The 13,171-nt window shown below is 35.9% G+C and overlaps 1 protein-coding gene across 5 annotated transcripts in view; it reads right to left on the reverse strand.

Annotated features, from left to right (window-relative positions):
* Positions 1 to 4,177: 4,177 nt before the first annotated feature.
* The window catches only part of LOC131144650 (D-cysteine desulfhydrase 2, mitochondrial), a 29,137-nt gene continuing 20,143 nt past the window's right edge, over positions 4,178 to 13,171 (reverse strand). For all 5 annotated transcript variants that reach the window (XM_058093419.1, XM_058093421.1, XM_058093422.1 and 2 more), the window contains one exon: positions 4,178 to 4,885. In XM_058093419.1, the coding sequence (XP_057949402.1) occupies positions 4,642 to 4,885 (244 nt within the window). In that variant the 3' untranslated portion in view covers positions 4,178 to 4,641. The remainder of the gene's footprint in view (positions 4,886 to 13,171) is intronic.

The raw sequence follows: 13,171 nt of genomic DNA on the forward strand, positions 1-13,171 counted from the left end.
TTCTGTAGAAATAAAGTAATAGAGGAATGCATTTTTTATGTATTTGTGACTCTGAATATTATCTTCCTTTTGGAAGAGCTAAGGACTAAGGAACTAAGATTGATCTCATAAGGAATAAGGAAGATATGCATGTTAAGGTTAAGGAGCATGCATATTACCATGCTACACATCCATACTCGATCTATGTCGTTGAGTATATTAGTGTGGTGACCATTGATAAGTTTAGTTACGAATATGAGTGTAACAAATGCTGCTTTGATCTCATACTAGTATATGAGATGAACAAGATTGAATTAAGGAGATGTATATAAGGATAATAGTCATATTGTGCACACTTAAGATTTGGGTAATATAATTGTTTTCAATATTTATGTGTCGCCCAAGTGGGAGATTGTTAGGAAATTTTAATTTCCTATTGTGGGCTCACATAATTAAGAACAATTATTTTACTAGGTTATTTTAACATCTATTGGGTATGGGTTTTGCAATGTGTAGAAGTCCAATATTAAGTTAATTTAGGACTGATGGACTTCTAAAATTAACCTAATATATAAAGAAAAGATAATAGGGTTATGGTCCCCAAGTCAAATTAGAAACAATTTTTACGTTCTTGCTTTCCCCATCTAAAGAGAAGAACACAAGTAAGGCACTTAGGAATTTGACTGTAAAATATCAAAACTCTCCGCTAAAAGATATTAAATAATCAAATCGACACATTTATGGATCCACGTATTTATCCCGCATTTAGTATGGATCCAAGTATTTATTCTGCGTTTAGTTTTCTTAATTGAATAACATGATGATCTTGGATTATTAGATTTTATGGATTAAAATTATTCCCAACATCAAACTCTCATATTCATTTATCTTTGCAAATTCACTCTTTCCAACTCACTCTAGTAATCCATGCTCGAATGTGCAAATAAATCACGATATTGCATCTTCATAATCTTTTTAAAATCAACTGAAATTAAATGGCAAGCATGCTCCGCACATAATTATTATATTTGATGATTTTGCCCATCATCTTGGTGAAATTCATTTTATAAGTAACTACATTTAGCCCTTATGTAATAGTTGTAATTAGTCTTTCCTACACCTCTTTTTGGCTATTACATTGGATTAAATCACAGAGCTTTAACTTTTTTTCCAACAGAAATTAATAAAAAAAAAAACCCAATAGATTCATTTTCAATCTTGATTTGGTATCTAGCTTCAGCATGTCAATTTTACTTTTTTTCAATTTCTCTTTTTTGTTTGTATTTATGTGATTCATTATTCTAAATTTAATCTAAATAACTTTCAAAAGATTCCATTCATTCTAATTAAAATGGTGGGATTCCTGTGAATTTTAATTTAAAGGCTCTACTTTTACAAATGTTTTCGCTCAAACCAATCTTATATAGTGCTTATCTACACAATTTAAATATAAAAAAAATGTAAGAATCATTTTAAAGAATCGGAGAGTGTCTTTGTACTGTTCTTTATAATGTTCGCATGAAAAATAAAGTTATTTAAAAAAAATCTAATAGCTTGAACTGTTTTGATATTTTATGACTTTAATAATTTTAAAATTACATGTACACGCATGCACATACAATATGGAGCAAATCCGCTTAGCCTTTGAGTTTTCTTTTTTGCATCTAAAATAAAATGACTATAATATTGAATACTTTTCTATTGATGTCAATTGATTTAATATTTTACTACACTTGTGCTGTATATTTACTTCAACTGACAATCAATTCTAATTTAACTCGATATAAATATAGGTAAATGAAGTTATGTCAAAATAGGAGAAAATGTTTGGCCAAATGCTGTAAGCTTGTATTTCAAAACTATTGATGCTATTGTGTGTGTGTGTGTGTGTGAGAGAGAGAGAGAGAGAGAGAGAGAGAGAGAGAGTTGATATGAAGTATATTTTTGTGGTTTTTTTTTTTTTTTCTCTTCTTTTTGGTGAGTGAAAGATTGTAAACATAGTTAGTCATGTTTCTCATTTTGTTGTTTTTATAATTTTAGGTTTTACCTTTTCTCTAGCTTTATTGAGTTTTATGTCAAAAACGATTTTTGTCCTCTAAAAATCAAATTCTCAAAATAAAGTTTTTAACAATTAGGAAAATATAAGAATTCAAAAATATAATCCAAAGAATGAAATTATCGCCTAGTCGGCAAAATCATAAAACTAAATTGTAAAACTAACTTTCAAAGGCGCAAAATTATGTTTCATACTTACAGGTGCAAAATATCTCCCCTAAATTTTATTATGGATTTAAATGATCCTATAGTTGGAGGAGAAAGAGGAAAGTGGTGGATCTGTAGAATAATTTTCTTTCTATTATACTTTGATGTTGTTATTTGCATTTCTTAAACATAAAGGCTCTGCATAAGCAATTTTTTTTAATTTTTCTATTATATGTTATAACTATTGTATTTGTGTGTTAAGTGAAAATTAATAGAAAAAAAAAAAACTTAGTATAACGAGACGGTAGCATCATGGACCCCTATGACACTAGAACAGGTAGAATAAGCTCCAATTACTTACCATGTGGAATAGCATTGCTCCAATAGATATGTACCTTAATTGTATTTAGTCTTTTTCCTTATTGGTAGCTAGGGCGGTACAAAAATTATCGAAAAATCAAAAATCAGACCAAAATCACAAGCGATTTGATTTTTCGGTATTTGATTTTGGTTTCGGTCTTAGAAAATGTAAGGTTTCGATTTCGGTTTCCAAAATAGAATCGAACCCAAAAACCATAAAAACTTATTTAAATTTAAATTATATATATAAATTAATATAATTACTTAATTAGTATGTTAATACATGATTAGTTCATTTAATATTTAGAAATCAAAATGCTCAATAGATTCTCAACAACCCTTGTGAAAAGTAAAAACTGAATATTTAAAAAATCGGTTAAAAATCGAAAAAACCATAACCGAACTGTCGAATGTTCGGTTCTCCAGGGGATAATAAATTTGGTTTGGTTTTGGTTTCGGTTTGGGAAAAAGCCATAACCGAATTGTCGAATGTTCGGTTCTCAAATGTAATAAATTTAATTACATTTGTCATTATTAAAACAATATTTTCTAAATTTACAACATGAAAAATAATATATTTAATTTATTAATTATTTAAGTTATTCAATGTATATAACATTATTAACTAAAATAATCTATATATTTTAATAATATTTATAGAATATATGAATCATATTAAAAATACTACTCTATAAATTTTAATTTTATAATTTATTAAGATACAATTTAAATAAAATTAAGAAAAGTTTTAAGAGTAATTTGTTATTAAAATTATTAATTTTAAAAATTTAACACTGGGCAAATTTATCTCAAGCGATAATTTCTATAAGCACTTTTTTAACATTCTGCTTGGATTTTGATTTTTTTTTTTTTTTTTTTTTTTTTCCTGCAAGGCATAAGCTCTATTGATTAATGGTTATGGGCATGGCTAATAACTTTTGCCCTCAATGTTAATGGGCAACACCAAGAAACAAATAAATGCCTGGAATCATAGCGTTTGGAACTAAACATTTGGCTTGGAATCATAAAGGCTAATTGCCTGCCTTCTTTTCAAAACTCTTTTGCTCCCTAAAAGTGTTCTTTTCTCGAAAAGCACACATATATTAATACTGCATTCTCTCTTAAAAGGTGGAGAATGGGAGAGAAAGCAAATCCCTTTTGTGAGTGGCAATGTCAAGTGTCTGAGACACTCTCAGAAGCACCATTCCCCTCATCAGCCCATACAAATAGGAAGCGCATGCCCATTGAAGTATGGAACTGTGACCATCAGGACAACCGGCTCCCCGAGACCATCCTTCTTTGCTCCCCCTTGTTCCCAGGAATGCTGCCACCATCTTCTCCTTGTTGGCCCTAAAGGGAAAGGGATGGCTGGTGGATGCCTAATTCCTGCTAGTGCTTCATTTTCCCTGTTTTTTTTTTTTAAGTTAAGTTTATTGCCCATGACGTGGACCGTGTCGTGTCCCGTCACCGTGGCAAGTCGACCCACAATTGCAACACGTGTTATTACTGTTGTTATATATATAATTGGGACCTGTGTACTATTTTCCTATTCTGCAATTGGGATTCTGCTTATAGGTGGCTGCCAGGGTGCAATTATGGGTGATGTTAAATGGCTAGTTTAATTGAACCAACACTGTGACCAAGAATGTTTCAGTTATAAAATTACATGGTCTGCGAGCAGCCCCATACAGACAAATATTTCTTTTCTACTTTCCACATTTTACAGTTTCGAGAGTCCATGGAGAAAATGTAAAATCTAAAATGAAAATCCAGCAAGGGAAAAAATTTCAATCCAAAAAGCAATCCAAGTACGGGTGCTTACATATTGGATTTAGATTTCTTTTGCCACGCTCTGCATGGAGCAAAGAATTTAGTTTTATATTTGAGAGCAGGGATTTTGGATTTTGAATTTGAATTTGTGTAATTTGTGCAAAAAGTATACAAAATTGTATTGAACTTTTTCTAAATTTACACAAATCCAAATCCAACATAAGCTTCCAAATACTACCTAAAGGTTTTTTCATACAGCTAGTGTTACAGTCTGTCATCCCAATCCCCAGCGAATTTTTCATATTCTGGCATGAAATCGTTGATTACGATTTAACTGGGCAGTCCATCTTCGAGCTTTTGGAAGAGAGATTTGTACCTCTGTGCTAGTCCAAAAATGCAAAGGGTGCCACCAGTGTGAAGCATCACCACTTTTGTATCATCTTTAGCTTCCTCCTGGCTAAGGAGTGTCGCCAGTTCCCAAGCAGCTAAAGTGTACACTGGATCAACTAGAACACCAGTTTGCCGTGCAATACTTTGGCATGCCTCCAGCTCCCCTTCCAATACGTTGCCGAATCTGTACAAGGGAAAATAAATGTGGAGAAAAAACCTCTCATCTCTAGGGATCGTTCCCCAAATGCATACAGCTATAAAAACAACAACACATTGAGGACTCAATTCAATACTCATGTATGATGAATGTGGGAATATTTTCAGCACTTTGAAATGATCCAATGATATAAAGCCAAGTCATAAAACAAGTCCATGCAGAGCCGTCCATTGAACTGGCTCAAAGACAGGGAAGAATTTTACTCAGGCAAATTCTTGATTAGCATTGCAAATAATGCATGGGTTGCATAAAGGACACAAAACAAGGTTCTTGAAGCAATATTACGGGTTTAATGACTAATCAATTAAGTTATGCAGGGAAAATTTTAGTGTTCAGTCTGGACAAATTTCCCTGGTATTGTTTTACTAACAGCGGAAGAGTGTAACAAAGAAATTATGATGACAAATCCAAGGCCTTTTCTTGTCCCTGCTGTGGGAGATGAGCAAACGGTTTCTTCTTTCAGCAAGAACATCATAGCTGTTCTAGTAACCAGAAAATAGGGAAAAGAGGGCAATTGAGAAATCATGAGAAAAGGGTGAGTGGGCTGAATAGGAAGAAAAAGAGGAGACAAGATCCATATCTCTTCTACTCATTATTACGTTTATATTTAACAATGTGGAAGATTACAATAATAGATTCCATAACTTGTTTATTTGCAGCTCTCCCCCTTGAGCTGGAGCATACATCTGTGCCCAGCCTGCTATAAATATACTCACTCTAGAGCCCCCCCAAACTTTTGATTCACAGATGTTAAAGGATCCTCTGATTAGATATGTGATGTCCAGATCAAATCCTCTTATCAGTTTTTCACCTATAAAATGACAATGAACCCTAATATGTTTGATCCTCACAAAGAATAGTTGGTTAGATGCAATATAAACAGCTTTCTTTCTGTCACGCCTCCCCCCCCCCCCCCCCGCGTGGGTGCCGGGCGGGGGCACCAAAAAAAATCTCTCTCCAAGTTTCAATGTAAATGACTGCTTGATTATCAAACATCAAAATCATAGGCTCAGGATGCATGAACACAAGGTTTTCTAACATATGCTTCAACCAATCAACCCCAATACCAACTCACTAGGAAAACATGTGATAGCTGTTTGCTGTTGGTGCTTGATCTAGCTACAGCATTCTACTTTTTATTATTACAAGACAGAGTTATGCGTAAAATTTACATATATCCAGTAATTGACCTTCTATCGGTTGGGACACTCGGCCCAATTGGCATCAGAATATATATTAATCTGAGGATGACCAGAAGAAGTCACAACCTAGTGTCCAAGAATTTACTAATAATAATTACAAGGGAAATATTTGTCCAAGTGACTGATGGTTCAATTTCCCAGCCAATCGTCTATGTTGCCATAACATCCCTGAGTCACATAACAAATGAAGCACATACTTCCATCAGGACAAAGAAATGCTCGTCATAACCTAGCAACTTCAATACCAGAAGATGCTTAAATTGGCTCAAATCCTTGGTTTTAAGACTAGTCCTATAAAAAGTATGTTGAATCCTAGATTCCTACACCATTGTTTCTTGTAATCACTCATAGTTGTCAAATTGAGATTCGAATCATGAATCAAAATTCCAATTTTGGGAATCAAGAATCAAATTGAATCGTAAGATTCAGTAAATTTTCCAAAATCAGTTCTGAATGGCATGCATATACTGATATACAAACAATGAGCAAAACAATAAAATATATTTAAATTTTGATTATAAAAAATAAAATAAAATAAAAGACATATTTCATGTGTATGTTGTCCCTAAACAGATAAAAAGTAAGAGAATTAGGGAATATTAATAAAATAATGAATTTTATGTTGTTTAAGGGAAGGAATCAAGAAAAAAATGACAAAAAATTAAACTTTTGGTGTTTATCAACAATTAAAAAAATAACATTTCATGCATATTCTTTCTCGGATAAAAATAAAAAAATAATTAACCTAAAAAAATGATAATAATTGAACAAACTACTAAAAGAACTAACTTTTGAATCTTAACAACATAAATAAACACGAGTACACCTTAGCTGGTGAGTGTTCCACCCTTTCTTCTCAATGGTAAAGCACTATGCTAGTATGCTCCTATAGCAAAGAACGGTTTTGTTAACGATAGATTCAGCAGCATATCGCCGAATCATTTGATTTTAGATTCGCTAGTAAGATTCGAATCGATTTGGTGCGGAATTGATATAAATGGTATGAACCGAATTGTGAATCTTAAGATTTTAATAACTATGACTAATCACAAAGTCAACTACATAATTTGAGATTTCTCTCATCTCTTGTAACCACAACGTCATCTACATGCACAATCAACAATATTTTTACCAACCTTAGAATGCCAATAAAACCCTAATGATCCACTCCACAACATCATAGTCTAGACGACATTACTACATCCCTTCTCCAGACCCCGCATACGCGGGAGCTTTGTGCACCAAGTAGCCCTTTTATTTTTTTAAACAATCTTTGCCATTAGGGAAAAGCATTTCCATATAATCAATGGCATAGACTTGAGTTTACGCTTTTGCTATAGGACAGGATTCAACTTTCAATCCGTCAATTGTACCATCAATTTGAAATTTAACATGACGGGACTAGACATATCTGTGGATACAAGAGTGGAGCATTCATAGAATCAGAATCGCACTATCACTCCACCTTCAAAGAGATATTGGCAGTAAAGAGAGGAATTGAAAAGGATTCTATTAATCATTTGATGTAAAGCAAGCAATTCTTGCATGGTTTCCTTCCATAGAGAATAAGAAAAAAGCCTCTGAAACAGATTTGAGAATAGAAACAGAAGGTAAAAAGGCAATCAAGGATTTTTTTTTTTTTTATAATAAAAGAAGAATTCATTAATAGAATAAGAATATACATCTAGGAGAATAAAATATCTCCTAAAGAAAGTCTGGAAAGTCCAAATAAAAAACACAAAGGAACAACGTACAGAATAAAGAACAAAAGAGAAAAAAACCATCACGAACTAACACTCCAACACATAATGCCAATTGTGCTGAATATCAAAAAAGCTCACCCCCTTAAAATCCCTTGTCCCACACTGTCAACGGAACAACAAACAGCAAAAGACTTCTTTCCTTATTTCAGCCCACAATTATTTCCTTATTTCTCCATTCATTATTTTGAACAGTTAGCCTATATTTTTGACAAATTATATTTTACATGTATAGGGCTAGAATCATGCTGGAACTTATTTGTTTTCCATGTAGCATTCTTGTAAAGTCTATATATAAAAAACAGAACTCAAGGCCAAACCGTTCGGCCATTCGCACAATACTTTGACATGGTATCAGAGTCGGTCGACTGCTAATTTTTTTTCCAACACAAATCTTTTTTCTTCTCGGTTTCCGTGGCTGTCGTGCGTCTATTCTCTTTTGGAATTTTTTGGTTTTCTGTTTTCAGTATTTATGTGACCGAGTGGCTGTCGAAACAGCTTCCTGTTGATGTTCCGGTGCTTCTCTGTCCTTGTGATTCGTGGCACAGCAGTTTCCTTAGTTCGTAATTTATTTTTAGCACAGGCAGGTTGATCAGAACAGCTTTCTATTGCTGTTTCTGGTGCTTTTCTGTCCTTGTGATTCTCGGCTCGGTCACAATTTATTTTTAGTGCAGTCAGGTTGATCTTGGTTTTCTTTGTACCTGCGTTGATTTATTTTTGGGTTTCTCGATTTTCTAGTAGTATTTTTCTTTCGGCACAGTCTGTTTTTTTGGGTTTCTCGATTTTCTCCTTTATTTAGCATGGACTACGCACTTGTGTGTGCCAAGTTTATGAGCAACAATTATTCTACGTGGGCTTTTCAATTTGAACTTTTCCTTAAGGGAAAATATCTTTGGGGTCATATTGATGGCACAAATTGTGCACCCAATCCTGATAAATCCAAGGATTCAGCGGCTTGTCCTTCATGGGTTGTGCTTGATGCCAAGGATTCAACGGCTTGTCCTTCATGGGTTGTGCTTGATGCTCGAATTATGTCTTGGCTTCTTAGCTCGGTTGAGCCACATAGTCCCCAACTTGCAGCCTTATTGCTCCGCTCAATCCATGTGGACTTAATTAAAAACAGTATATCATCAAGATAACGGTGCCCATCGTTTTCAGTTAGAGCATGCAATTGTCATCTTTCAACATGACAATCGCTCCATCCAAGACTATTATTCGGCATTTCTGACTCTTTGGAACAAATATTCTGATCTAGTTACCACTGATGTTCCTGTTGCCTCTCTTCCCATTATTCAACGTCTTCATGAGACTAGTCGTCGTGATCGGTTTCTTATGAAACTCCGCTCCAAGTATGAATTTGTTCGCTCTTCTATGTTGAATCGCTCTCCTGTTCCTTCTCTTGATGTTTGTTTTGGTGAGTTATTTCATGAAGAACAACAGCTTAGTACTCAAGTTACTCTGGCACAATCTCATGGTAGTTCAGGGTCCGTCCCTGTGGCTTATGCTGCTCAACAACAAGGACCACCTGTGCATTATAGCACCTTGCAGTGTTTTTGCTACAAAGAATTTTGGCATATCACTGCTAATTGTTCCAAGAAATACTGCTCTTATTGCAAGAAGAAGGGTCACATTATCAAAGACTGTCGTATCCGCCCGCCGAATTGTCAGACCCAAGCATTTCAGACTTTTGTTATTGTACCCCTCACGGTGACTTTTGCAGCCCCTGGCTCTTATTCAAGTGACTCCTCTGTTCCTGCACCTCCTGCAGCGAATTATTGCACACCCGAAATGGTGTAACAGATGCTAATTTCGGCATTATCAGCAATGAGGCTCCAAGATAATAATTCTACTAGACTCTGGTATGTGGACTCGGGTGCCTCTAATCACATGACGAATAATCCCACTACTCTTTGTCATGTTCAGCCCTATGCTGGTCAATCTGCTATTCAGACTGCCAATGGCAATTCTTTGCCAATAGCTGCTGTCGAAGATGCCTCTTCTAAGTTCACTAATGTGTTTCTTACTCCTCAGCTTTCCACGAATCTTATTTCTGTTGGTCAATTAGTTGACAACAATTGTACTGTTAATTTTTCTAGTGATGGCTGTGTTGTGTAGGACCAGGTAACGGGGGAGCTAATCACGAAGGGACCTAAAGTGGGGCGCTTGTTTCCACTACTTTTGCCTATTCTAGCACTTTCTCCAGTTTCTTCTATTAAGTCTTTTGCTCGTAATAATGTTTTAAACCTTAGTATGGTGTGGCATCGTCGTTTAAGCCATCCCAATACTCAGATCTTATCTCATGTATTGAACTATGGTTTACTAGGTAATAAAGAACGTTCTTCTTTATCTCTTGAGTGTGCTTCTTGCAAACTTGGTAAAAGCAAAACTCTTCCCTTCCCTTTGCATGCTAGTAGAGCTTCTCAGTGCTTTGATCTTATCCATAGAAATGTTTGGGGACCTTCCCCGGTTAGTTCACATGAAAAATTTAAATACTATGTGACTTTCATTGATGATCATAGCAGATTTAGTTGGGTCTACTTTCTTCGCTCTAAATCTGAGGTTTTTCGTACTTTCACTGAGTTTTTAGCGTATGTTGACAATCAATTTTCTGCTTCTATTAAGACTACGCACAAATTTCAGTGGTGAATATTTGTCTACTGAGTTTCAGGCATTTTTGGCTTCTAAAGGTATTATTCATCAACGTTCATGTCCCGCTACTTCCCAACAGAATGGAGTAACCGAATGCAAAAATCGTCATCTCCTAGATGTGGTACGTACTCTCTTGCTGGAATCCTCTGTTCCATCCATGTTGTGGGTTGAGGCTTTCAAAAATGCTACTTGATTAATCATTTACCTTCTCAAGTCCTACTCATGGAGTCTCCCTATTTCCGCTTATTTGCTAAGCAACCTAGTTACGATAACCTCCGTACCTTTGGTTGGGTATGTTTTGTTCATTTACCTCCTCATGAGCGACATAAATTACCTGCTCAATCTGTTCAATGTGCATTCTTGGGATATAATGTATGTCAAAAGGGATTTGTTTGCTATAATCCTATATTACATCGTACATGCATTTCTAGGAATGTTATTTTCTTAGAAAATCAATATTTCTTTCCTGTGTCCTCTGTGCCCTCCTCTTCTACTGTGATTCTCCCCTGCTTTGAGGAGTAGTTCTCGGATCCTCATCAAATCAATTCTCGTTTTAAACCAGGTATCGTGTATACGCGACGCTCCCGCCCACGGTCTCTTCCGGTGGCTCATTTGATATCATATGCTACCACGCTCCAGATTCAGTTAGTTGAAGCACCTCCAGAGCCTTTCGTACGTCACTCTCCTCGCTTTCCTCGAGTATCTATACCCCCGGATAGGTATGGGTTTCCCTCTTCCAGTTTTGGCAATTCAGTTTCAGCTCTTACTGCTACATTGTCCAATTTAGATATTCCCACATCCTACTCACACGCTACCAAGCATGATTGTTGGCGACAAACTATGCAGGAAGAAATTGCCGCTCTAGAGGCCAATCACACCTAGGACATTAAGCCTTGTCCTCCCACCATTTTTCCTCTGGGTTGCAAATGGGTTTACTCGGTCAAGGTCCGATCTGATGGAAGTCTGGATCATTACAAAGTTCGCCTTGTTGCACTTGGGAATAATCAGGAATATGGTGTCAATTACGAAGAGACCTTTGCTCTTGTGGATAAGATGACTACTGTTCGTACGATTATGGCTATTGCTGCTTCCAGTGATTGGCCACTACATCAAATGGATGTCAAGAATGCTTTTCTTCAGGGGGATCTTAAAGAGTGTATTTATATAAAGCCACCCACGAGCTTGTTTCCCTCTCCGACTTCACATGTGTGTAAGCTTCATCGTTCTCTTTATGGTCTCAAACAAGCTCCGAGGGCCTAGTTTGATAATTCCGCACCACTTTATAACAATTTTCATTCAAGCAGAGCAAGTATGTTCATTGTTTCTTCAAAAATCAAACATGGGTATTATTGTTCTTTTGGTTTATGTTGATGATATTGTGATCACTGATTTTGATTCTGCTTTATTTGCTCAGCTCAAGAGTCCTTTCATTTGAAATATCTTGGGTCTCTCACATATTTTCTTGGTCTTAAGGTGCATCGTAGTCCCTCTGGTATTTCACTCAATCAACATAAGTATGCTAGTGACTTGGTGGCTACAGCTGGCCTTCAAGAGGGTACTTCTGTTGATACTCCCATGGAATTAAATGTCAAGCTTTCCAAAGAGGAGGGTGACTTATTTGCTGATCCGAGTTTATACCAGAAGTTGGTGGGTAGTCTTGTCTATCTCACCATTACTAGATCGGACATTTCTTTTATTGTACAGCAAGTCAACCAATTTCTTCAAACTCCTCGTCATTTTCATTTGGGTGCTGTCCATAGGATCATACGCTACGTTCAAGGCACTTCTGCCCGTGGTTTATTCTTCCCTACAGGCAATTATACTCACCTTGCTGCTTATAGCGATGCTAATTGGGATAGTTGTGCGCATACATGTCGCTCCATCACTGATTGGTGTGTGTTCTTAGGCGATGCATTGATCTCTTGGAAGAGTAAGAAGCAAGACAGAGTTTCTAAGTCATCGACGGATTTTTGAAATTATTTAGCTTCGTGGTCTGCGTGCTGAGCTAGATTTTTCTGACACTGATCCTACACCTCTACAAGCTGATAATACGAGTGCTATCCAAATCACGGCCAATCTTGTCTATCATGAGCGCACGAAGCATATTGAAGTCGATTGTCACTCTATCCACGAAGCATTTGAAGCTCGTGTTATCACTCTTCCACATATTTCCACTAAATTACAAATTGTTGATATCTTCACCAAGGCTCTCGCTCGTCATCGACATTGCTTCCTAAGTAGCAAATTGATGCTTGCTGATCAACCCGCATCAATTTGAGGGGGGCTGTCAACGGAACAACAAATAGCAAAAGACTTCTTTCCTTATTTCAGCCCACAATTATTTCCCTATTTCTCCATTCATTATTCTGTATAATTAGCATATATTTTTGATAGACTATAGTTTACATGTATAGGGCTTGACAAATTATATAATATACAGAACTCAAGGCCAAACCATTCGGCCATTCACACAATACTTTGACACACACACCAAAGAGAAGCCAAATAATGTATCTTCTCTCAACCAGCACCTGAGCTGATTGCTTCCCTAGAAAAATGTGCACACTCTGCTCCATCCACAACCCCCAAAAAACTGCAAAAAAAAAAAAAAACACACACACACACACTCCAAAGTGCTGCTG

Source organism: Malania oleifera, chromosome 12, assembly GCF_029873635.1.
Source record: "Malania oleifera isolate guangnan ecotype guangnan chromosome 12, ASM2987363v1, whole genome shotgun sequence".
NCBI lineage: Eukaryota > Viridiplantae > Streptophyta > Magnoliopsida > Santalales > Ximeniaceae > Malania > Malania oleifera.